The sequence below is a fragment of the Haliaeetus leucocephalus genome, unplaced genomic scaffold, assembly GCF_000737465.1.
Source record: "Haliaeetus leucocephalus isolate CR32 unplaced genomic scaffold, Haliaeetus_leucocephalus-4.0 Scaffold840, whole genome shotgun sequence".
Taxonomy (NCBI): domain Eukaryota; kingdom Metazoa; phylum Chordata; class Aves; order Accipitriformes; family Accipitridae; genus Haliaeetus; species Haliaeetus leucocephalus.
In genome coordinates this window covers 2,968,533-2,996,311 of record NW_010973276.1, presented here as the reverse complement: position 1 = coordinate 2,996,311, position 27,779 = coordinate 2,968,533, and the positions used below count along the sequence as shown (strand labels likewise).

Below are 27,779 nucleotides of genomic sequence, written 5' to 3'. Positions count from 1 at the left end.
TTCCTGTAATCCTGGAAGATTTTCCTTAATTTCAGCTATTAAATACCCAGAGATATTTTCTTAACTGAGCATTCATTCCAAGCTGAGAAACCAAGCAGAGCAGACATTCAAAAAGCAGGAAATTGTGTTTTCCATTACCAGTCTATGAATAAAACTCACATGGAAGTAGGAGACATCAACTAATCCCATGAATGTGGGGTCGATGCAGAGTTTCAGATACGTGTAGGCGTCATATATTCAAATCAGCTTCTAACAATCCCCCCACACCATCAGCAGACAGTCAGGTTTACGGTCTACCTCCCTCCCTTGATATAAAGTTTCATGTAAAATATTAAAAAAGCAAAATCTTTAAGATGGCTGCTATCCAATGATAGACTAACCTTGTTCCAGCAACAGCTCCATCATTCTTTCCCAGAGGTTCATCCAGTTCTACTCCACACCATTCTCCTTTAGCAAAGTCAGTTTCTCCCAAGAAACGCACAACTCCAGCTTTTGTTCCACCAACCTAAAGCATTAAGACACACAACTGCATTTACTGCATTTCTAAATTAAAATACCACATAATGAAAAAGCGTTCAGTATAATCATGTTCACAAAGCACATTAATGATGTGACCAGTTCTTATTTCAAGCTGCATATTCTTTCTTTGCCTATAAGTTTGTTTTAATGTTGAACAGATCTTTACATCCAAATTGTTTACAGAGAGAGAGAAAAAAAACAAAAAAAACCCCCAAACCACCAAACCCAAACCAAAAATCACTTCCCTAGCATTTAGTTCTGTCCAATTTGGTATTCAGGAATTTTGTCATGACTGAAGTCCACAATTCTATTAGGTGACTTGATATGGCTGTAAGATTAAAAAGACATTTAAGACGACTCAGTATAACCAGTGTACTGAATGCAATAGATTGGTACTATTGTTTCACTCAAATTTCTAACAGCAAATAAGGATTCCTAAAAACCGTTTATTTCTTATTCTAATTCTGTGAGGAAAAGAAAAAGAAATGAAATGAGAAAAAAGTCTTTCATATTTTCTCTAAGGAATAGTTCAGATAAACTACAATAGTACAGCCCTCTTGCATTTAAAAGACTGATATAAAGCATGATGCACAGCACTTTGCAAAACTGTAGATGCAAACAGCTATTTGAATTCTTGGGGAGGGAAGAATCATTTTTTTACCTTCACTTGAAAAAACCCAACAAACCAACCAACCAAACTACAACCAAAAAACCACTCCTAAGTGGAAGACCAGAAATCAGTTGTTCTCAAACTTATAATATTAAGTATTTGCAGCCATTCCAATTACTTGCAATGTCTGCAAGATACAGCTTTTCATAATGCCCAGGGGAAGGAAGAATTAAATTAAGTGAAGAAGCAAAAGGTGTTCAGTGTGGCTGACACTTGCCAAGAAGGGCCACAAGCCAGAACTGCAGGATTCTCACAGGTCAGAATAACAATATGTTGTGTCCTATTTGTGTGCAAATCTGTTCAGCCTGTATCTCGCATTATGAAAACAAGCAAATGTTAGTGAATCTCTTCAAGAGATTCACTGAATTCAACATGGACATTTTCAGGGCCATTGGGGTTTTTTTTCCCACTTGTGTTTTCCAGCACATGTAACACAATGAGGAATATTTTGTAGCCTTGGCAGAGAGCTTGGATGTAACCTGCTAACACAAAGACTGTAATTTTCCTTTTTATATACTAAAAAGTAAATTAGGATTTCATATAATTTTTACATTACACATTCTATTTCCTGGGGGGAACTTTCCAGGATAACTAGAGAACAAGCTCCTTGTGCCATAAATTAAGGTGCAGGATCACAGTACGTTAGATAATTCATATTAATACATTTGGGAAGTGTTCACACGAGGTTAACTGTGAGGAATCTAGGAATGGAGGACATTATCTTGCATGAGAGCACTAAGTGTCCACAAAGTACTAAGTTAGTGCGCAGTAGCTGCCACACACGTTTGTGCTCTAGCTTCTGGCTCACCAACTTCCCAGAGCCGACAGCTCTGTTAGCAATACAAGGCTTCAGCTGCCGAGAAAAAAACAAAAAAAAAATCATAATCTACACTAACCTCAGAAATTCAGGGAAGAATAATTAACCTCTTTTGATATTACTAAAATAAGAAAGCTGACAGAGACATCTTTCGTCCATATTTAAGGTGGCAGCCTCCTTCACCGGTCTCATTAGAGGCAGTCTTGAAACAACGTCTGATCTGCAGATCACCTTTTATCTTGCTTTAAGTGACACTGTAGCAAATTATTACTCTTCATGGAATAAAAATACACAAAGTTTACAGTTATCATGACTCAGCCTAATATAGTATCTAGTAGAAGGTTTGGTATTTGGTGTTCTTGGCAGAGAACAGACAAACTTCCCCCCTCAAAAAACAAGCACAACTATTGTCTCAGAAAAAAAAAAGAATCGTAACCAGCCGAAAGAGACACATGGAATCCAGATCTCTGTGGCACAGTGGTGAAGAGGGAATATACAACATTTGTTAGAAGTATTTCCTGGGAAGAACTATCCTTTAAGTCAACACGTTATCCACCCTCAGACATGATCTACTTTTTCTAGAAGATAAATATAATTAACCTAAATACAAACACTAAAATTTAACTGAGCAGTGTGAGAGAAAAACATGCACGTGTCTGTGCTATCAGTCCATACTAGGTCTTCCAAGTTGTCCTCCTTATTCCTTTTCTAGCCAGTTTGGGGGGGGGGGGGGGGGTTTTTTTTTTTTAAAGATAAATTTGGAAGATATCTGTAGGTGAAAAGACTATTTAGTTCCGTGTGTTCTGTTTCCCTACTGAATTTTGTACTGTTGTCTGCCTGAATAAACAGGGTTAAATCAAAAAAGGCTGTAAAAAACCCATTAAAGAAATTAGACAGGAAAGCTAGAACAATAGCCTAGATAAGGAGCATTCCTTCAAAGACAATAGTCAGGTTTGTGGTTGCACAGAGGGATTCCTCAGCTCCCTTTACAGAACTGTTTAGCCAGGCCAAGGAATTTTATTGCAGTTTTGTGGAGCGGTGGTTGTTTTGCATAGTTATGTTGTTTATTTTTTTAAAAAAAACAACAACAAAACAAAACCAAAAAACCCAAGTCAATTACCAAAACACACACCACACAAAACCTTTCCATAGGAAGGTATGTGGGGTAAGCAAGATAAGAGCTATCTGAAGCTGGGTAGTGGGAAAGGATGACTACATGCAAAGACTCCCAGAGACAGGAAAAACTCTTGCAATCTCTTCCCCCCAACTCAAACTGTAAATAAACCTCTAGGTAAGTAATGCTAGCTCCAGGATAATACATATTAAACTTGGGTGCAGAATATTCATTCCTTTTTGTTTCATACCTTGGCCCTGCTCATCTTCCATATTTAAGTAAAAAATGTATGGCATTTATTTTGAAGACATTGCATCCAAATCACAAACCAGGAGACACAATCCAGTAGAAAAGCTTTGGCAATGACCAGTGCCCATTGGACCTGCTACAGCAATCACATACAGTGTATCTGCATGGGATTGCAACCCAAGGCCCAGTAGGAGTGAGCAAATGGAGGAATTCATATCCCAAGAACATATGAAGATGCACAACACGAGATCCCCAAGAGAAACAGCAATGTGACTAGTCTTGTAACCATGGTACCAGGGTTATTTTAAAACAAGATGCAGGGAAGAATGCCAAAGAATTTTTGTTTTTTTCCAAACCTAGTCAAGCTTCTTTGAATAACCGGCTACTACATTTCTGCTTTCTGCGAATATTGAAATGTGTATCCTTACCAGTAGTAGGAATCAGAGTACACTGAGGCATCAACGAAGGTCTATATATGCAGTTTAGCTCTGTTTCAAGAAAAAGCCTGCTAAGTCTTCAGCTTTAAAGACAGGGTCAGCATTGCTCTATAAAGCCTGAATATACTGAAGACTTCCAATCATTCACAGACATCTGCCTCAAACAATATATTTATCTCCAGCTGCAATTAAGTACTCTGCATGTGACAACACACCTACCTTGAAAGCATCTAATAAAATAATCACTTATTCCCTTGGTAGTACAATGTGAGGTGCTACTGTACAACATAGTATGGTAAAGGCTTTTCTATGCATCAAAGTTGCTGTACATATACAGACTTACACTTAGTGGTCTAAAGGGCAAAAAAAGTTTAAGACATGATTACACTAAACTGTATATATCACTATGAAAAAAGAATTGGTACCTACAGAATTATAGCATTTATTAGAAAAATTATTAAAAATTTTAATTATAAGAATTATAGCAAAAAATGTAAAAAAACCCAACTCAAAAAACTAGTTGCATTTGCCAGCAGATCTACTTCCCAGTAGTGCATGAAGGACTAAAAAGAAAAAAAGCCATTTCTAAAAGAAACAGGAAAAAAAGTTTATTAAAAAGTTTCTAAAAGTTGTATGGAAAAATGGGGCATCACTACCACAAAGACAGTTTTCCATGACCTTCATCCATGCTAAGGCAGGTCACTAAATAATAGATCAGGGAAAAGAACTGTCAGACCTTTTTGTAGTCAGTTACCACACTCAATACAATCAAGCTGTAAAATATAAAGTAATAATAGGCCAGAGAATCTAGGTTAGGCTACAGGTCATTGTGGGGTGAGGAAATTTGCTTCGAATTCACTAGTGTTATGTCAAACACATGGGAAAAGTGATTAAATTCCATTTATCAAATTATAACTAAACCTACATTAATTTGCTGCAATGCAAAGTAGCAAAATGGGTTTGTAAACCTGAAGCAGTTAAAAACTTCCTGATGAAAGCACATCGGGATGAGCACGTCAAACTTTGTGAGAACCTTTGTAGAACTGCATTTCCAAAGATAAGTAGAAGCAGAAAACAAATAAAACAGTGTAATCCAGGAAAAAAAGAGATGGTCTAAAAAAATGAGACTGCTATTGAAACAGTATTCATTGAAAAATACAGATCTCTCTGAAAAGAGGACAGCCCCTGTCAAACTGTCACTGTAACAGTATCACTTACTCAGACCAACTGAGCAGAGTTAAAAGATGAATAACAATTGCTCTGTCTCCCTTTCTGCCTGAGCACTTATTTATAGTGACTCTTGCAAAGCATTGCTTGGGTATTTCTGTGTTTGTCACACAGACTGGGCATTTTCACCCATTTGCACTCATAATACACAACACTTGAAAAAGCAAAAAACATCCAAACAAATATGGCCTTTGAAAAACCTGGGATCTAATCAGAATCTTCTTTCTCTTGTTTCTCAAAATTTAGAGGAACCATTTCCAGCTGGCAAAAGCAATTGTATTTAATTGATTGTTCACCCATTCAAGGGCAGAGGGAACCATTAGACCATCTCCTCTGGCTCTCCTGAAACAGGTCTTTACATTTCACCCAGTTACATCTGTAATTAACCCTGTAACTGTACTCAGCTAAGCTGCATGTGTTGATGTTTTTAGATCAGAGCTGATATCCATCAGAAAACATGCTTCTACTGACAGTCTATTTTCATAGTTAATCACTCCACTGTTAGAAACGTATTTAAATTTGAAATAAAACAAATTTGTGGCTTCTAGCCACTGACTCTCATTATGCTTTTATTTGGAAGATTATAGAGCTCTTCAGCAACTGGCATTCACCATGCAGGAACACACATGTTTTAAGCAAGACACCTCATTTTTTCCCTTCGTAAATGAAACGGATTGAGTTCTTCAAATCTTTTATTGCAAGATATTTTCTCTTGCTTGAGTGATTTTGCAGTTGTGTTCTGAATTCTTGCCAATGTTTCCAATGGGCTTTTCAAATAACTATAAACAGTATTTGAGTACTGACCAAAAGCATGGTTAGCACCACTTAGAGCATCATGTATTTTCATTGGTCCTTCTGCCGTATCAACCCATGAACTCCTCTTCAGTACCTTTAGCTCCTGGATCTTCTTCAGTCACTACTCTCTCCAGTAGACAGCTGCCCACAGCTGTAACACAGCTTGTGTTCTTATTTTTTGGCTTATAAACTCTGCCATTGAATGCAAAATGCAACCAACAGCTTGGCCTGCTGGAGATGAAAGAACAAGTGCCCCTGGACTGCTCCATGTATGTTGTTATTTACCCCTCTGACTATCTGGAGATTTCATCTGGAATGATTTACAATTACTTCCAGAGCATGGATCAAAGCACCAGATTAGCTCAAAGAAAAACCACACTAGTGACCATATCCAATGGTGGTACCAAGCAAGCCACTTTTTGGGGGAGTGTGGGAGTGGGTGTTTGGCATCCACCACCCAGTTCTTAAATATATCAATGAAGTCCAATCTAATTTTGAAGTTAGACTGTTAGATAGTATTAAAAATTAAAAAAAAAAAAAAATCCCACCACAGAACAGAGTTTTATTCATTAAATCTATAGTTTCACAGCAGGAAATAAAACATGTTTGACAAAACTGCCATGTTTTAGTTTGTCAACATCTGGTTCCTCTGTTAGTTTTTGCCTGTCTTTTTCTTCCTGATATTAGACAGTCTAGCTTCAGATTATCCTATTTCCTTTTAGAAATATCTGCATAACATCCAACTCTTGATCAAGGCATGACTGGAAGAGTGCTAGAGTATCTGCTAAACTTTAAACCTGCCTCCCTAATTCAGATTTTTCAAACCAGCAATCCTGTGAATAGCAGGATTAATGATGTCAGTTTTCCTGTGGCATTGGATACGATGGTCGAGTGACTTTGCAATCTAAAAATGCAAGAGTGACTACAGCTATTTCTATTGATGGGAACAAACAGTATTTAGACAAGACCTTGATCATGTGGATTCTCTGATGTGCAAGTATCTGTGAAGGCAAATTGCAGCTTTTCCAAAATCGGTGGTTAGGTTCTCTACCTTCCATTGGGCATATCTGTTTCCATGAAACTTGTTAAGAACTTATCTTTGAAACCTCTACACTTCTACCCAATTTTGTTGCAGTTGACTAGCAGGTTCAAAAGCAAGGCCAAAGTGGGCAAAAGAGCTAATATATGCAACAGACACACAGACACAATGCTATCACACTTGCAGAAGAAAATAGTTTAATAATTAAAAACTATGTGCTACTGACATTCAATTCATTCAATCAACTCATTCAGTCAAAAGGAAGCAATAAAAAAAAAAAAACCTAACAGCAATTCCATACTACAAAAGCCACATCAGAATTTGCCACCACAAAAGAAGCAAAGGCGAAGACTAAAATAATAAATAAATAAATTGTTCTTTCGCTTATCCTGTGTTGAAATGAACAAGGACAACATGTTCCTGGCTATCACACCCCTTGGGAAGGCAGGGGAAGGGACACAGGGAGTCCACACACACACACACAAGCACAAAACACCCCTTGCATGAACAAACTATTAACAAAGCCTCTACTGCTACCATTATATCCCAGTAACTCACACGCAATTTTAAGTTAAACAAGGACTTGCCAAAACAAAATGACTCAGACACAACTCATACCTTGCTGCATTAAGATAAATTTAACATCTTATTTATCTGTGAGCAGATAGGTAACATTATGTCCTGAAAAATGCTTAAAAGTAACATTAAAAGAAAGCTGCAGTTTGCACAGAGAAAATAGCCTAGATAATGAATTACAGACAAAGCCTCTAGATACCCTCTATCCTTCAGCTATATTCTCATATTTCATGCTGTGGCAACCACTTTGCAAACTCATCTACATTATACTTTACAGTACCCAAAATACTATGTCTAAATATACATACATAAATATAAGAATTACTTTCATCCTTGACTTAACATGACAAAGCCATCAAAATACCTTACAGTCAACTCAGCTTAAGGATAAAGCAAAAGCGCGACTGAGCAGTTAAATATTGTGGTACATTTGCAGTTACAGTAAACGAGGCTCAGGAGATGACAGCCCCAGCAGAGCACACAAAAATTGCATGTTCTCAACTTCCAAATTTTTCTTCCTTTTCTATCCTCATATGCATTGTGGCAAGATATTTTTGCATTGCTTTAACTGTAACAATGCCAATTAATATTTGTTTTTCCTAACAGTTAAATACTGACTATTATAGATTTTTAAACAGACTAAACTCAGAAGTGCATTTTCTATTAAGAATGTTACAGAAACTAGAAAATGGAAAACTTAAAAGTACCACATGGACGATACAGGATTACTTCTAAAGGGAGAAACTTATCTCTACATGTGAAGTTTTCTTCCCCTTCGTTGCTTTTAAGAGCCCTGGAATTTAATCAGTTGACATCCTTACATCATGTTTACTTGAAGATAGGTTACATGAGTGGAAACAAATCTGACAATAATCTCCTATCAGTCTTTGCCTATTACATCACTAAAGAACTCAGTAAGAAACAATGAAGCAAGAAGTGCACCTACAGTAAGCACTGTGAAACAGACAAAAAGAAGAAATTACACATTACTTCTGCATAGAGAATAACTTTGCAAAAAGGCCACATCAGGATATGACTGTAAATCTAGTTTGCGACCTTTTGTGAACATATGGACAGAGGCCCAAGTTACAGCTTTACAGCTCAGCTCCAGAAGCATCAGATTTGGCAGACCATGATGAAGCTGTAACTGGTTAAATGAATGAAAGCACTTTAATCCCTTGAGAAGGTTAAGGCCCCTTAGGTTGATAAGATTTTTTTTATTTATTTAAAATACAGCATCTGGTCCATCCAGGAAAAAGCCTAAGATGCTCTCAAAGCTGCTTCAACTTTTGGTACGTGCAACGGTTGTCACACAAAACAGGTTTCCCCCTTTTATTTAAAAAAGGTGGATTTTTTCGGTTGGTTAGTTCGGGTGTTTTTGTTTGTTTGGTTGGTTTTTTAAATCAACTTGGCATTGGGCTCTTAAGAAATCGTGAGTGTTTGCAATACCAGGGCAAACAGGTTCTCTTGCTGCAACTCAAACAGGAAACAGAAACTGGCTTAGCCTGAAAGTAATTTGTTTTCTGAATTAATTTTCAGTTATTCTTTCCCCATCTGGTTTAGTATGTAGCGACAACACTTCTTCCAGTGGCACAAGAAGGGATCATTTTTTGCATAGGAATTCTTATTCATACAAGGTTCAAAATGCTGAAGCTGTAGCCTAATTTTCAGCAGGCAAATCAACTACAGTTGTGTTAAAGACCTTGCACTCTGTCATTAACCCAGTAAAGGCTGGATGAGTGCAATGAGGGAAATGCAGATTCCCACATCAACACTTCCTACTTTACAGCAATCCCCTAATACGAGATCAGGCTGCCCAGAGTTAGTGTCCTCTCTCTAACAACTAAACCATATCCAGATTCCAGAACATACTTCAGATGTTAAGAATGGAAATTATGGTTAATACAGAGCTATTTGAATTACTCTTCACATTAATAATTTTTTCTTTGGTTTAGCTATATTATTTTCTTCCAGTAAAAGTTATACATCAATGCAACAAATGAAAAGCTGAATAATGAGTTAAATATCAGAAACCACAATTCTTTTAAATATGTACTTTATCTCCCTATATTTTCAACATTGCCACATATTAACATGAAGTATTTCCAAATACTTGTTAGCAAAAGGAAAATTACTGCTCAGCTTCAAGTCAACTACACAATTAAGTACATGCTTGCTGAATATGGTTCAGACATACCGGAATTTGAGGGAGACAGACTTTTTATCAGAGATGTCCAAGATTGCAGAGGGCTTGCTTGCTGTTTTAACCTAATCGTCTTTGAGAAGGAGTAAACTACAGAAATCTAAAGGACCTCTCCTTTTGCACTGGAACATCCATTTTGGGGTATAGTACTTCAGCTCGTGTATTCACTTCACTTGGTGTAATATGCTTTTGATTTGCTTCGACTCCTCCAGAATCTCAAGAAAGAGAACTTCTAAGAAAACACGACAATGTGAATTTCTCCATGATTATTATATTTCCCTTACAGACATTGATGTCTACCATGAGCTATTTTTCTGATGTTTACAACTCGATTTAATGGCCTGGAACATGTCTTCTTCAAATTGAGGGTGGGGGGAAAGAAAAAAGTTGTAGCTGACTGTTGCAGCAAATCTACAAGTATTTTTCTGCAGGCATCCACAGGAACACAACTCAGCTGACATATCACGTACCTTGAAGCACTGTCTGTCTGTTTTGATGTTAATCAAACTTTTTTTTTTTTTAATCTACAAGGTCTTTTGGAAAAAGATGTTTTCTGCCCCCTGAAAAAGCAAGCCTACTTGCTTTTCCATCTTTCCATCTCCACATCCATTGCACTGTTCAGCACAACCTCACATGAGATACTCTAAGCAAGCCTGCATTTGAGAATATATAGGTGATCACCTCACAACTCTACTTGTTTTTCGCGGTGGAATTTTTTTTCTCTGACAAGCAGAATGAGTGTCCCAAACGCTTAGTTTGTATGTAGCCACTATTTTTCCTAATGTTACCTGAATTAAGGAAAGATCCTGTAGGGCACCTGTCTTCGTATCCAAATAAATCTGGGATACATACATTGGAAGCTTCCTTTATTATTAAATCTATGTATTTTTTAAAGACATCAGTTCTCCCATAGAAGTTTGGGGGGACTGTACATATGGGACCATGTAGCCTTAAATAATTTCTAACTTTAAGTGCAAAAAAGACTGGTAAAACAAGTAGATATCAAAGGAATAAGAAAAGAAGCTTAAGACACTTTTTCTATCCACACAAAACAATACAGACCACGCACTACAGCTTTAATCATCTCTTCCAAGATTTCTTTGCAAGTACGGCCTTTAATCAAACTACCTCATCCCAACACCACTGGCTATGAACATCTGACGCAGTAGTTTGCTGTGACAGAATGCAGAAGCAACTGTGAAGAGTTGACAGCTTCTTTTCACATAAAGGAATAGTACTAACATCTCAGTAGGAACTGAAAAATGTTCCAGCAAAGCTTAGCTGTTGGGAAACGTCAGTTTATCAAACCTGAAATGCTTTGAACCCAATATTTCAGGTTCAACAAACTTGTGTCAAATTTACATTTCTGTAATTTAAAAAAGAAGCCAAGCTGAGATGTGAATTGGTAAACGCACTTCTCTGGCATTTAAACAGTTGTCAGAATGGCCTCTTGTTTCTTGATAATCCAGATTGGGCAGGAAAAGAAAAGCCATACGATTTTGCCTTTTTTGCAGAAGGTATCATCCAAAAACAGCCAGTTGCCAAAAAAAAAAGAAATAAAAATTGAACAGATCGATTTAAGGCAACTCCTATTAAGTACATTTTAAAATCAAAGTTAGAGGAAAATATTTAACAGATTGAAATACTCCAGTGTAAAACCCCACTCTAAGATCACACACTAAGACCAACAAAGTTGAGCCACATCTGAAGTCCATTCTAGAATGTAATCTTAGCTGATGTGCTATGTCTTACCCCTCTATGAATCTGCCCTTAAGGACACACTTTTCCAGTTAAGTATTTTAATAAGACTCCCAAATGAGCTTTTGTCTATCATGAATTCATTGTTCTGCTGAACTGCAATTCTACACTGCTGGAGGCTCACCATTTTCAAGATGCAATTCTCAGCAGTTGTTTTCCCCATATATCCATAATCATCATGGCATTGGTATTACTAAGAACCTTCACGAAGTGTTCAATAGCGGTCAGTCCAAGCTGCAAGAACCAATGAATGTGGGCAGCATTTAGTCGCTAAGAGTTCTGTAATGGTACAGTCAGACTGGAGCGTATCTCAGGCTTATGATGCTACTTTGTCACTTAGAGGGAAAATTCTATGCTGAGGTGGGACTTAAAAATTCCATCAAGCCTCTTATCCTCTTGTATAACACATTACTGAAAAGTTACTGCTGTCAGGATAAATAAAAAACAAATGACATGGAGCAGTCCAGTTGCATTTGTACCTTTGATGGAGATGGAATGGCTAGGCAAGCTATGGTAAGTGACAGGCAGGTCTTTCACAACAACCGGTGCCAGGTGTAGGCTCTGAGGATAGTTTCCAGCAATTACTCAGTAACAGCTCAATTCTACAGTCCATAGTGCTGGACAGGAGTTCAGTGACAGAGAAAGAAAAAAATTAACAGATGATTGGGTTATTCAGCCAAGTTTACTATTATTTGCACTAACCTGGAGATTTAAGATATTTACATCTGAAATTATTTTTAGATATGACATCAGCAGAGTCTGGGATCTCCTACAAAAAATTAGCATGGGACCCAAAATGGTTAAAAACCAGACGACAAGAATCCGGTCCATTTAACATTTGTATTCCTGTGTGTATGCTGCGTTAGACTGGCATATAAATTACAGATATGCATCACTGACATGCTTGTGCTAGGAATTACACCAAAACCTCAAACTACAATTTGATGATTCAACAGGAAGACTTAAGGCACACAGAGGAAGTAGGGAGAATGAAATACTAAGTTTAATCTCCTATACTTAACAAACAGATTTTGGGACCTTATTACTATCAAACTGTGGCAGTTAGGATATGCTGCTCCTGTAATTTGCACTAACAAGTTACAGAAACTTAGAGTGATGTCCTCACAGGCATCAAAGAATTTTCCCACACAAAGAGGACATCCCAGAAGATCTCACAAAGATCCTTGAGAAAAAGGCAAACAAGTGGTTAAAAACCCGACACTGATTGGAAGATGACAGGGCTCTAGTCTCTGACAGAAATAGCTAGGGATAAATGGGGAATCTTTTGTTTCCATTGCCACTCCAAGAAAACAAATCTCAGCCCAACTCTAGCTGTCGGTCAAAACCCGCCCTCACTTCACCTTAGTCTCCTTCACACTTTCTTCAATTTGGCCCCTAAGCTCTGTTTAAACAGAAAGAAGAGTCAAATTCTTCCTTAAAAAAAAAAAATTAAAAAAAAATAAATTCACCTTCACTACAGCATCATTATTGGTGGGGCAGTGCAGGACAAACAATAAAATCCGTGAGATTTTTTTCTACACAAGGTTCTCATGATAACCCCAGAAATGCTTTCTATGCCAGGGTGTTGATTTCTGTCCTTGTTTTTACCTAATGGAAATCTAAAAAATTATACTCTAAACAAAAAGAGATTCCATCAAAACAACAGCAAGACAATTCTTCAGCTTAATGACACATGCAACTAATTCAAACCTAAAATCAGATCTCAGTTACAGTGGTTGTAGATCTGGTGGACATACAAATATCATTCTGGTTATATTTGAAGGCTACATACATAGCCTTTAAATAAAGAATACAACATAAACAATGTTATTACCAGCTTTCTACTGCATTTTCAAGCAAAGGCTACTGTTTCAAGGCAAAGTTTCCCACTGTTTTTAGTAGGTGTATGTCAAATCAGTTATCAAAAATGACCCATGCTGTATTACGTTGATCCAAATATAAAAGGTATACAACATAATTATTAAAAAAAAAAAGTTTAAACTAACAAAACTTAACTCCCTTTTAAAAGGGTGAAATGATACATCAGCAGAAACATTTATGGTTCTGAGTTCAGGAAGGGCAGCCAAGTAACATGGCACATCACCAACAGAACACGTAATTCCTGGGTGATGGGTGGCATTATGTGACTACTTCTGTTGCTGCCTATCACTACTCAGGAACAATCAATTACTGAACCGTTAGCTTTCTAAAGACATGGCCTTGAGTAGGGCAAAAGAACCGCATGGAAATCTCACAAGCTTTGTTTTTATTTATCATGACTGTAGTTCTTGAAGTTATGGAAAGCTATGCTACAAATACGTTGTTAAAGACCGAATGTCTTTTTTAAATACTGCCAAAACATAGTAGATTAAAAACTGCCAAATCAACCATTTTATCTCGGTAATGCAAAGATCTTCCTACAGTATGCAAAACTGCAGTGAAGAGCTTGTCTACAGAAGACACTCAATGAAAAGTAAGCTACAGCATAAATTTACATTACCTTGACCAAGGAAATATTAGAACAGTTTTGAGTATTAGCAGAAGTTACAATTCATCAATCAAAAAGCAAACACAGAGGCTGCAGAGGAATCTTACCAGAACTCGATCTCCAATTTTGAGCTCCCTTTCACCTTTCTTTAGTGATCCGGCTTCAGAGAGATTTGATATAGATTCACTTGCAGTTTTTGAAAGATTGGTAATCTGAGAAGGAGTTGAATGCTCCTTAGCAGCAAGTGGTGAAGTTTTTTGTGGAATTCCTGAAGGCGGAAGTGCAGCTGCAGATGAAGACACCATACTAGCAGCTGATGTGGAAGTTGGTGATGTAGCTCTAGAAGCATGAGCTGTCTGTGTACCATTGGCTTCATCTTCTGTCAGCACTTTTCTTGTCAATTTTGATGGTCTTGTAAATATTCCCCTCAAGGGTTCACACTGGAAATAGCGAACTCCAGCCACAGAGCCATCATTCTTACCAATTGGTTCATCTAGAACAATCCCTGCCCACTGTCCTGGGGCAAACTGTGTTTCACCAAGGAACTGAATAAAGCCAGGTTTATTTCCATTGACCCAAACACGCTCTCCAACTCTGAAATCATCCACAAACTCTTCATGTGCATCTGCAGTGGTTGCACTTGAGGCCTTTTCACTGGAAGCTGCTTTTTCTACTGGAGCTGGAATCAAGCACAATGAGAAGGCAAATAGGCTAATATTCCAGAGAGCATCACTACGTAGTTTCAACGTAACAAGCATTTGGAAAAGCATGATTTCTAAAAGGAAGAGCACAATTCCAAATTTTCTTACTTATGAAAACACTGTTATCTCTGGAATACAGTAATTCAAAAATCTAAGGACAGAGACACTGAATGAATTGAACATAGGTTTTGGTAAAAATCTTGTAAAGATTACAAGTCTTACCTCAAAACTACCCAAACATTTTTATCATGACAAGGTTTCTTCAAGGAAAACTGCTTGATCACATCCCAATTAGTAACTTCAGATTTATTGCATGTTGTACACATAACATTTTTAGATCAGAAATAAAAGCAAAAATACCTCAGTGTAAATAGTAAAAATGGTGTATACTCATAGTTTTCAAGGTACTTTTTGTTAGAAGATGAAAGGGAAAAGTGAAGATATTTAAATATTCCTTACCAGCTGCAACAGATGCAGGTGGTTTCAGCAATGTACTCCCATGCTTGATAGTCTTTGAAGGAGCCTTAAGTCCACTTGGTTTTAACATACTCATCTTTTTGCAATACCAGTGTTAATCCTCTTCGTCTGTAGCAACTATCTTTTTTCCAAACATGGATAAAATATATTATTCGAGTTTTTCCAACTCTGGAATAAACCTGTATATAAAAATATTAGATGTGAAACAAAAGATCAGTATTTTAACTCCTGCAGAAGAAATTTCTATACATACACAGTCTGTGTATGAAATGCATGATAAAAGATGCTTTACAATAACAACCAGAAGCATTTCCCAGGATAGCATTTACAACTCCTCATCTTTTGAAGGCCATTTCCTGTTAAAAGCCACCAAGTCTGAACCTAAAACATCAAAATAACTCACTTCACTGAATGCTGCTGTATTCATCTTGAGCTTTAAACTAAACAGCTATTTTAAGAAAGAAAAACAAAGCCCTTAACAGCATTACTAACATTACACATAGATATAACCCAGCTACGCACCCTACTGTTTTCAGCCACATTTTTCAAGTGTTGCAATATCCCAGCAAAAACAACTTGAGACTAGAGAACTAACTGCAAGAGAAATCAAGAGAACCAGGAATTTCAGGATAAAAAGTTTCTAAGAGAGATTGGAACTGAAAAACTGAAATTGATCAACAGAGTTAGATGATGACAACTACAAAGTAAACATCCACCTCAGCTGTATGCGATTCTTTTAGATCACAAGATACACTGGCTTGCAGTCCCCAACACAGTGCCCCAGCTATGCTCCCCTGGCAAGAGGAGGAGGGACTCTTCCCTACGTTGCTAGGATAGAGCCCTGCTCTGACTTGGAAGCCAGCTATAAGCTTTTCAGGGAACTAAGTCATGAGGGTTTTGCCACAGAAGGCATCTTCCTTCTGATTACAAAAGCTTTAGAAATGCTTTTTCATCTATAATGAAAAAAATCTGGGTTTTTTTTTCCTCAAATATGAATTCAAAGCCAAACTGTAACATGACTGGTCTCCCCTCATCTTCTAAAGCATAAACTGTTCTGCAGGAACACAGCTTGGTTGTTTGCTAAGGCACTGACAGAACAGCTATGCCCACTTAAAAAAAACCCAAACAGCATGCATCTAAACAAAAACCTGAAGCAAAAAAAACCCCACAACATAGACATGTAGCAATAGACTGCTTGCTTAAGTGTTTGCTCAGAACATGACAAACAAGAACTGCAAAGCACGTCTCAGTCCTGCCGTTTACTCAGCATTTTGGCACCAATCAGTACACATGCACAGGCAGAAAGCAATTGCAAACTTCCCAAAACCATTATTAGCAGTGCCCAGGTGCGTGTACAGGGGGTACAGTACGTTTAAAGGCAAAGCAAACACTACTGAAGGAGAGACTGCTATGCTACAGGAAGGAAGACTAAAGAGACAAGCCAACCGCATCTTTTGCCTACCAGTATAAGTTTTACCCCTCATGTATTATTAATAGCCAGCGCATTAGTGTTTCTAAAAATCAATTCACTGTGAAAAAAAAGTAAGTATCAGGCACGCTGCTTTGTGAACCTAAATACCAAAGTGAAACATTTCTTATGCTATTTCAAGATCGGCCATGCCAAATTCAAGGCATTTTCTAAGAAGTCTGCAAAAATGTTATACTTTAAAAAGCATTAATTACCACCTTGGATGTATGGTGTTTGTCTACAATTTAAGTTATGCTCTATGAAAACTCTGAAGTAGTGCTGTGAAGATTTCTGAACGTTTTTTCTAGCATTGCCAGAAGTATGTCACCCACCCATCTGCAAAGTTATGACTACTGAAGAGAAAAATTTCCCCATTGTTTTTGCAATACATATGCCAGTTTAATTTTTAAGTGAGAGCTTTCATGTTCATCAACATGAAAGCAGAGTTAGCTCTCTAAAATCAAAGCAGAAGGACATGCATGAAATATGACTAAGCCATGAAAGAACTGGGAGGCACACACTTACACAGAACAACAACTAGAGGATCACATTAAGATGTTACTTTGGACACAGCAGGAACACTGTGGGGGTTTTTTTCCCCTCCTACTACATACCTGCCCTCCCTGCTAAATCTGAATGCATCATATTTCCTCATGTTTTGTTTTAGAAATCTTCTAAAACTGCGCTTTGCTCTTACACGTCAAGGACTTGAAAAGCCTTCCTTTCTCTCTTATACACATGCTACCTACCTATTCTTCCTCATGCTGCAGGCCCTATTCCCTCCCCTACAGTGCCAGGATCTCCATGCATGTCTCCATTACTTTCCTCAATCCATCAAAATCCATGGAATGGAAAAACTGTACATGATAAAGAAGGATTCGGTACAAATACAGAAATGTGAGAAATATCAAGGTCAGTTCTTTTCAGTTCACAGTCTTCTCTGTCAGTGCCAAACACCAAATCTATGAAAACTGAACCACCTCATTTGGGCCAGAGCAAGTCCCCCTTAAGAAAGGCTGCCTCCTAACACCAGGAAGCTAGAAGCTGTCTTACAATATTCTCCCATTCTTTTCCATATACTATCTCTTTTTTTGCCCCCAAAGAGCATTCCAGCACCACACAGGTAGTAACCATCTATATCGTGCAAGGGTAGGCATATTAAAAGAAAATAAACACTACATTACCCCTCAAAACTACATTTTGCCAGTTTCAAATAATTATTTATTAATAGATGTTTAACAAACCTCTACTCAACAGAAAGTTAGAATGTTCTAATATTGCATTTCTTGGCTCGGGGTCTCATTCATATTTTAATCTTGCTCTCCACAGTCATGGTTTATGTATCTGCTGCGTCATTTGCTTTTCTCAACATACAGGCCTTCAACTAGGCCAGAAGTAACACAATCCCTTGTGCGCTGGTTTCAGAGTTACTGAAGTGTAGCTCAATTCAAAAAACTGCTAAAATATAGGCAACACATTTTGGTAAATTACTGCCTTATTGCAATAGTGAAAATGCAACTTTTGGTCTTAGAGACAGGACATTCACAGTAGCATTTCCTAATAGAATCTGTAAGACACTGAAAGCACATAAATTTGCATCAAGTGATTTTAAGCATTACGCGCTCCAGCATTTCCTAACAGGCTCCAGATGTCAATTACCTCATTTTAGTTTTCATAAGAGAGAGCAGCTAGCTACTTGTCTCGATTTGTTCTCTTTCCTTCCTTGAATCTGTCTCAGCTCTCCTGAAAAAGAATCTTTATAACCAAAAGGCAGTAACATTAAGTTTCTCAAAAGATCATATCAGGAATCTAAAGAAAAGCCCAGAAAGAATATGATAACATACATTACTTAAGTGTCCAGAAAGCCACAAGTTTTACCAATACCATAACTGAGCATAAAAAAAGACACTTTAAATACAAGCTTTACATTTGTGCCATTACTGGGAAATATATGATTTCATACAATATGAAAATGCATTACATTCTCAAGCAAGCTGCAATTTTTTTGTGTGTGGATGACTACTAAAAATTTTCAAATGTAAACATGAATCCTTGCATTGGCCCTTTTAGCTGACTAATAATATCCTTATTCTTATTTACCTTTTACAGACCTCTAAGTAGTGCATGAATTGAAGCAATCCATAAGCAGCAAGTTGAGAACCATTGGTGTAAGAAAGTAAATCCTACTAATCTGATGAATCTGTTGGCAAATTGAGATTAAAAATAAATAAATCTTAACCACATAACCCTGAATTAAAAAGGCACAATATTTTCCAACTGTCAAAAAGGAATTCCTGTAATAAAAATAAAACAGCTATCCACTACTGTTCCTTTCAAAACTGTCTTTTCAACAACTGGTACTCCAAAAAGAACTAAACCACAATTAAATAAGAAAACAGGGAAAAAAATTAAAGCCCCAGCTCAGTCCACTTAAGAACCTTATAGTCACAAGAACATTACGGTACCAATAGTTCTTTAAGCTTAGTTGATGCCTGACAAGCATGCTGCCACCATCACACTCTCCTTCCTCAGGACAGGTAATGCCATAATTAAAAGTAAAACGTTTCATCTGATAAAACATTTGAAACAATGACTTGACAATTTAAGGAAGAAACATTTGCTAACATCACTACTCATGACTACCACAAACAGATGCAGTGTTTCCATGGAGAAAAGTAAGTCGTCTGTCCATTTGGTACAGAAACAAAGAGGACATTCTAGAACAGAGCAGCATAATGTTTGAATTGACTCAAAACAGACTGCATAATCTCAGTCTTCTGCATGCAGACACACGCAGTCTGACTGCGCAGTGTACTTTGAGGCTGAAACCCTACTCTCATGGTTTATTTCTATAATGAAGTGAAACAATTACTTGAATTGATGATCACCTGCTATCTGTCCTGCATGAGTTCTTCAAAACATTTCAAATTTAAAAGATTAATATTAACTTAGTTACCACCATTAAGAGACTAAATACTGTTGGAAAATGCCTTTCAATGCCAACACATTTCTAAGCTCAAGAAAGAGACCACTTCCAATTTGTTAATTCTGCTAAGCCTACCAGTGCTTTGCAAAATACATATAAAAATTAAGACTAATAGATACAGAGTAAATATTCTAAAAGGGTTGTGTAGAATAGATAACTGCTGAAAATCTCACATGGATCTATAAGCAGAGAAGATCATATACAATCCCTGTGTCAGTCAACTAGTAGGTATCTAGAAAACAAATTCTGACCATACCATGAAGAAAATGTAACATGTACAAAATAAATTAGAAAATCCCTTCTGTAGAAAAGTGATACAGAAAATATATTTCAAAGACCACGGACGATCCAGTAAGTTCGCTTTTCTGAGAGAAAAACAAACTCACCACATGAAGCACTATGTTTGAAATAGCAGCCTGAACAGCATTTCTTAAATATCTGTTTCATACTCTCGATGTTCATACCACTATCGCCAAGCTTTCAGAAGCTCATGAATCATTCCTCAAATATCCTCACAATGGTTTAGAGAAAGTAACTTGGAATTTTGAACCTGGAAAGTTTTCTCTCCTGGTCCATGAGTTACTCCAAGAGCTCAGACCATTCACAGTTACAGATGCTTACAACTCCTAAAATTATTGCAATCTTAAAGCTTTAAAGCATATAAGCATCTTCTGTATGATTCAGATCTAATCCTTATTACAGCTCTAAAAGTTGTATTTGCAGTCTCCTGGGCTGGTATTACATTTCTGTAAAAAGTGAGTATATATATTTCCAAAAGCACTTAAAATAGTGTTTTTAGTTGAATTTATAGGCTTTTGAAATTCATACACAATTTAAAAATACAACCACATTTTAGCTTTGAACAAAATAAATGCCTTCACATTGCACTGCTATCTGCTTCTTGCTACCTCTTTAAGAATATTTCTCTCTGTGAAAGAATGTGCCAGATCACAGACACCAACTTCTAGAAGGTTCAGATAGGAATGAGATTAATTCATCCACAGCAGGTCCACAAACTGACCAGACTGGGACATACCCATCAACATCCTTACTAAAACAATTCTGGATGAGGTAGACAGAGAGGGATAAATTGCAGAAAGCAAATAGCCTTACACACCCTCCCTAAATATCATTTCCTATTTGTACCATTTGGTTTTGTTTTCAAGGAGGAATACAAGTATAGCCCTCCACTACCACATATTATGCAGCCAGATTTCTCATGTTTTGGAAAATTGCAATGTCAACACACCCGGAGTGTGAGAGAGGAGCTGCATCCTAGAACAACAGTCTTCCTGAACATGATGCCTCCTCTGTCACATTCTGAGTCTATTGGAGATATTTCATATTGGGCAACCAAAAAGACTGAATCACCATTTTGCAAGCATTGGATTACATTTACAATGAAATAATTCCTCAGCACACAATATCCATTGTAAATGTCACACTAAGCTTCAAAGTCAGTTCTGTAACAATTAAAAGTAGCTAAGCCAAAAAGATGGGTTTGGAAGCCTTCATGAATTAACTTTTCACAACTTCTCTTGTAATGATGCAGCACACTTCATATTCCTAGCCATTTACTACTTAAATACAACCATTTTGGAGCTATGAATTCGCTTCAAGGTCTCTTTGCGTTTAGCCACTAGAGCCAATTACTGAAATGGTAAGTGAACTTCTCTCTGAACATAACGCTTATGACTTATGTTCATGTTTTGTCAGCTCCAAAGCATTTATTGAATGAGTAGCAAGTTCAGACTGAAGCAAGCCAGAAAGCACTGTAGGCATTTGATAACAAAGCAAGTCACAAAAAGCAAATTGTTATGGTACTGATGTAACAGCCTCTGTAGTAGTCACTGTCAAACCAAATTGATTACCTGAACATTGCTCAAGAATTTAACTGTACTGTTCAGTGATTAGAGACTGTGGGATTACAGAGGCATCTTCAGGTATCATTTAAGTTGAAATTAATAGAATTTAAGGAAGAATTTATATATAAAACAGAAAACACAGAATTAAGAATTTAAGATTTCAGTAGAATAAGAGTTGGCATTTTGGAGTCTACATTTGATTACTCATTCAACACACAGCAATTAGAAGAAAGGGAGCATTTAAAAGCATGACTTCAGTTTTATTTTCTCTCCCAGAAAACATGGATTTTGATGTCAATTAATCAAGTAATATGATGATCTGAATATATTCTTCAGTTACATCACTACCATAAGAAAAGACACCAGAACAATATGCATCATTTAATTCAATGTTTATCATGCTAAGTGCCATCAGATCATATTTATTTGGCTTCCTAGATGCTCTGCTTACTGCCAGCATCAAAATATATGGGCTGGTATGTGCCTATCAAACCAGTGTTTTGTACCTCACTTTTAAAGGCAGAAAAAATTCTGCATTTAAACCCCAGCTGATCAGGTGGAAAATAAATAAAAGGAATCCAGACCTTTCTATCAGATCTCTTTGCAGATGCTGGTATAGGAAATAAAAATTTACTAAGAAAATAAGCAAGAATGTCCCCTAATTTATAGAAGATCATTCTTTTGATGACATTCTACTTCAGCTCATTCCAGCCCAATCCAATATAAACATCATATGAATTCTAGACAGGTATACCCTTTACAAAGGCAAACACTCATCCTACGTGAACCACAGTGCCTCAGTTTCTCATACTGTGTTCTTAACATAAATATGAAATTTGTAAGGGACAGATTCTTGAAGAAGTGCATCTCTGTTTATTTTAACTAGGCATAACTATTAAATTAACAGAATGAAAGCAATCCCTTGCTCTTCTGAAGTGCCTTCAAAGTCACTACCAGGATTACTCCAGGAAATTACTGTTGCATGCAAGTTTTAGTATATCTTTCATCTAACTCAAAATACAGTTTACTTTTGCTATCATAAAAATACAAAACCAAAAGCTTGTAGTAAGTTGGGAAGTATGCCCACTGGTATGACACAGCTCTTTTGACAGCGTCATTGATTTGATGAACATAACTTGAAACGAAGAGTGGCTGACAAATTACTCAAACTGAATCATATCTATATGATCACTAGCAGAGGTCCTGAAATATCTTTCCACTCTATTTTAGAGGGCATTTGTTTAGATAAACATTACTTAGTCTGAAGCAACTAGTATGTTCAGTGAAACAGACACCCAGAGGATATTTAAGACAGTCCCAACTCTAACACAAACACTATGCCTTGTCATCACTCATCCCCCTATCAAGCTTTATACCACAGCATAAGGACATCCCCCTAAATAGCTACTAGTTTTCTGTACTTCAAAGAGTGAATCTCTGTTTCCTTAAGAACTCAGAAGACACTTCTACTTTCTTGTACACTTAGAGGGACCGGGGAAGAACAAAATTTGTTGTTTCAGAACCAATCCAAACACCCCACGATGCTGTCCCTTGTTAAGGACATGGCTAATATAGAGCTCAACAAGCAACTTTAGATTTGTTTCTTAACTGAGATAGATAGTAGATGCTCTATTTCTGTATCATGGAGATGACGCGAACTGTTTCCCATGTGAGTTCACAGATCCATAGCATAGTTAGGACCAAAGACTTTTAGATTATCTTTCAACATCAGGGCTTTTATGGCAGTCAGGCCTGCATACAGATCTGTATTTCTCCTTTGATTTAACATGCTGGATAATTTCAACTAAATAAAAGGCAGGAGACTTCTAAAAAAAAAAAAAAAATTCTTATAAGTTTCACAGAAGTAGGCCAACCAGTAGGAGGAAGACTTGTGTTCAAACTCTTGAGCCTCTCCCCATAAGTTTAGATCAGACCAACTAATTTCTGAAGCAAAATGGAAAACCAAAGTTTTGCCATCAATACACTTGGTAGCAGCAAGTTATTAGTATGTTTGGAGATAATATAGAATTTGAATATAATATAGTTAGGAAGGCAACCATTACGAGATGCAAACCCACTGAAAATTAGAGGGTTTTAGTGACATTGCTAAGTTGGTGAAGACAACACATGGCTGGTTTCCTACCTTGGAAAGTACAGGATATTGACTGCAAACTGGATAAACAGGATTCTCTCTGCATATGTTTGGGAAAGGGAAAAGGCAGGGTAAATTCTTGTAACTAAGAAACTGTACTAAGAACAAGATGAATCAGATCAAAGATAGTAAGAGGCTTAGGACCTCAAACCATCAGTCATATTACAGCAATGCTATGAGGAAGGTAATTCATTAAAGCTTCTGCTCTGCTTATGGATTTTAATTCTGCGTTAAGGACATTTTAAGTTACCTCATCTTACCATTCTATAACTTGCTATGCTCATTCAGATTCCTAAGTGCCTCGATATCCTCAGTAAAAAAAAATACACCATTGAAACACAAAGACTTAGACTGCTGACTACAAAGCACAAATAAGAGAGGATGTCTGTAACAGTAAAAAACTATTTTGGGCTAGCAATCATAATTTTTTCTCAATCTATGTTGCTATTTCTAAACACAGTCTGTTCAATTTTTTTAAAAGATTCCCATCTTTAATTAATAAGGAAGAGCTGGTAACTGTTAAAAAGCTTAAAAAAATAATCACAGAAAATATGATGCAAACTCTAACACTTCAATTTGCCACTGTACACATGCATTATAAAAATGTCGCTGCTATAGTCTATTAAAAGATCAGAAGGCACATGATCCTCCCAAGCACACATCATTCTCTACAGAACGAGTCAAGGATTGAGAAGTACAGAAAGTTTTCACCCAAGAAAGTAAATAATTGCTACCTCTTCTGGTAAGCCTACTATCAATACTTACTACTTTTCCTATATTTTTCCAGGGAAATTCTTGCCTTTCCCAAAAGCCCTCCATTTTGATAACAAGAAGAGTAATTTGTTTAACTGTATGCACTGACTTCTTCTGATGATAATGTACTTCAACCATCCCAGTAAGGGCATTCAGTCCACAACAACAATTATGATTTTGGAATAGTAGTAGAGCATCAAGTTTAAGTTACTGGGGATCTAAAGTTTAAATGAAAGTTTGAGAAGGAAAACAGCATTTCCTGTCAGCCTCAAACCCAAATGCATATAAACAAAGACACAGGGCTTCTCCCTAATAAAATTACAACTGAAACACCTGAAACAAACATGCTGCTTTTTATAGTAAGAATTTAATTTTGATAGACTTGGGTGAAACTTTAACTGTTTCACACTCTTTGAAAACATCAAGTCAGCAACCTCTTTTTAGCTTTCCATGTTCTTAGCCTTTTAAATTAGCACCATGACTGCTATACAGCTGGCATATAATAAAGTACAAATACAGAACTTAGGTAAATATTGCTGTGACTGAGTGGCTGCTGCTGCCAAGCAGTGAAGCAGAAGGAGTGTCAGATAAGCTAACTCCGTACCAAATACTGAGTTTCTCTCTTTGCCCTTCCCCTCAAAATAAGCTAACAAATATAGCCAGTAAGATTATAAAGATCAGGAAAATGGCGCAACTTCTAATGGTGTTTCTCCTTGAAATGGTAGAGTGAAGACATGTCTTATAAATTAAAAGAACATATGCTACTATTCACCCAGGAGTCTTCTGTCTGAGTTTGTACAAACTATTGATGAGACATTCCAGGTGGAAAACAGCTAGGCGGGTGCTAAGGTAGAAACTTGTACAGTCTGTCCTTAGATACACCTTCTAAATCCTTTCCAGCCTTTCCGATGTCAGGAGCTAGATACCAGATTTGTGGGTATTTCTAAGGGTCAGTTGTACCACTATAAGTCATGCTAGTGCAACATCACTCTGCAAAAATAAATGCGTGTAGAGGACAGACACTTGGACAAGCACAGACATATTAGTAGATGTTTGAAATCATCAGGGACCATGCTGCTGACAGAGCTGGCTTCAGCTCTGCTGGTCAAGAAGAGTGAAATGGTTGCTCCAGCAGAAATTGGCATCTAGCTGAGGGCAGCTGAGATTACAGCTAATGCAGTATATAATTGCCTTTCATTAAATAACAAAACACCATCCATCTGAGGCATTTCTAAACATGCCAGTCCAATAAGGATTCCAGTGCGTTACTTTTTATACGTGCCAGCAGAGCCAGTAGTTCCTAAGGAATGCCAAAAGATTAAACAAGAGCTGCATTCATTCATGGTCATCATGTTCAAACATTAGAAAACTTGCATTCAACATACAGAGTTAACATTTGACCCGAATGTTTTAGAGGGAGAAAGGAAAGCAGTTTTGAAAAATCATATTGGCAAGACAGATCGCTCTATTTCTTTTGAAGGAAGATCTATTTTGAAATATTCTCAGTCACTCCCAAGAAAAACTTTAACAGGGCTAAAAGGATAAAGGGAGGAACAACTAAAGGAACTGCCCAATCTGCCCAAGCTAAGTAAATAAAGGCTGTCCTGGATATTCACATTCAGAAGATGGTAAACAGACACAGCCTATAGCTCAGACAGGAAATCTATAGGAGCTCTAGAAAGTCATAGCAATCACTATATATGAGCACTGTTCCTTCCTACAGTATAATCACATGAGGAAAGAGGTTATTTCCTACAGTACACCTCCATGGTGAGGATACCAGACAGCTGTTTTTCTGCCCCTCATTAGAGAGTTGAGATCTTCTCTTTAAAAGAAACTATACAAATTATACAAAACTAATTTTTTTGCCAAATAAAAATCTCCCTCACTCCCCAAAGATATGGACGTTTGAAGTCATATTTCCAAGCTTTTCTGTTTCAGCCAACACACCCCTCTTCTTTCAATACACAGAAAGATTTAGTGCACTTTAGCACAGACAGAAAATCTTCTAGCACATATAAGGATGGACAGGAAGAGAACCCTGAAATCTCCTAATTTTAAACCAGGAACTAATAAACCTCTGCACATTTTTCAGTCAATCTACACTCAGTATGTAAATAAAGAAGTTTTGTACCTGAACAGTTATACATTCCTTAGACTAAGACACACTGCTGTTGGGGGGATAGGAGGGGGTATTTACTTTTCCTCCACACTATCTAATTTGCTATCTTGTTACATGTTGTAGCAGGTGCAGGCAGACACATATTTAAGAAAAATCACTGACACAGCTAGTTTCAGAATTATATGCCTATTTCTGTTCTTTAAATAAAATTCTTCATGAAGCAGCCAGCATAAAGGCATTTCCTCTTTTGTACCTCTTTTCTTTCTTCTTCCTACATATTAATACAGCTATAGCATTTTAAAATCTTTCTGCTCAAAGATCTCAAAGCAACCTGTGAACTTCCATAAAAACCTACCCATTCAGCACACTGGGTAAGTAAGTGAAGGGGTGGGGAGGAAAGAGTCTTCATTTCACAGTCATATTTTTAATCATGAGCAATCACAGACTGAATTTTCTTCCCCATGCTATGTTTCAGAAGAGATTTTTGCGGTGTTGGCTTTTGTTTGGTTTGGGTTTTTTTTTCTTTCTCTTTTTTTAGTTATTTAAAACACGTACACAAAGATGTTATAATGAAAGGGAAAACTAACTCCCGATTTTAATGCAGCAGGAGCCACATTAACATGTGAGTAACAGCAACAATTACCATGTGCCCCATGACAGCTGAGGCACAGAAAAGAGAACACTGAATCGCCTTAGGTAGCAGCACTAGTGATATAGCGGAAAGCAGGAGGGGCCTACAGCATAGCCTTTGCCTGGGGATCCCACAGGTCTAACGCTGGCTATAAACATGGCAGTAAACTCTAGCTGAACCACCCGGAGCCGTGGGGCAATACAAGAGCAGCTCACCTGCAAACCAGTAGCTTTGAAAACAGCACAGGCACCAGGAGCAAACGTAAAACAAAACCAACAACAACAACAAAAAAGCCAAGGTAAATCATAAACCAGATCGTTAATAGGTAAAATATCAGCGCCTAAGTGTGGGATGCTGAGAACTGCAGGTCAGCATTTACCACTTAATGCTCGGACCCCTTCCCCCCATTATCATCCACTCAAGCCACCAAGCACAGCGCTTACCCATCTTCTAAGAGTAAGACTGGAGCAGAGAGCGCATTCAAGACCCTCACGTCCCTACCTGCTCCTCACGAACCACTAAGACACCCAAGGGCTCTGCGCGGTGGGAGACGCGACCGGGGAGGCCCCCAGCCCACCTGGGATGCCGCGCCCCACAACCTGCCGCGGCCCGACCCCCTTCTCCCCACCAGCCTCCGAGTTTACAGAGTGCAGCTGCCCCGGGAGCACGGCGGGCAGCCGGCCCCGTCCAACCGGGGGCACGGCGGCGGCGGGAGAGGGTTGTGGGGCGGGG

The 27,779-nt window shown here is 37.6% G+C and overlaps 1 protein-coding gene across 3 annotated transcripts in view; it reads right to left on the bottom strand.

The window, feature by feature from the left end:
* CLIP1 (CAP-GLY domain containing linker protein 1) overlaps window positions 1–15,250 on the bottom strand; it is a 60,485-nt gene extending 45,235 nt beyond the window's left edge. For 2 of the 3 annotated variants that reach the window (XM_010582163.1, XM_010582165.1), the window contains exons 1-3: window positions 15,053–15,146; window positions 14,000–14,571; window positions 381–505 (exon numbers count right to left, since the gene is read on the bottom strand). In XM_010582163.1, coding sequence (XP_010580465.1) covers window positions 381–505; window positions 14,000–14,571; window positions 15,053–15,146 — 791 coding nt within the window. Of the gene's footprint in view, window positions 1–380; window positions 506–13,999; window positions 14,572–15,052 lie in introns of all 3 variants that reach the window. The other variant, XM_010582164.1, reaches the window with a different exon arrangement.
* Window positions 15,251–27,779: the final 12,529 nt, after the last annotated feature.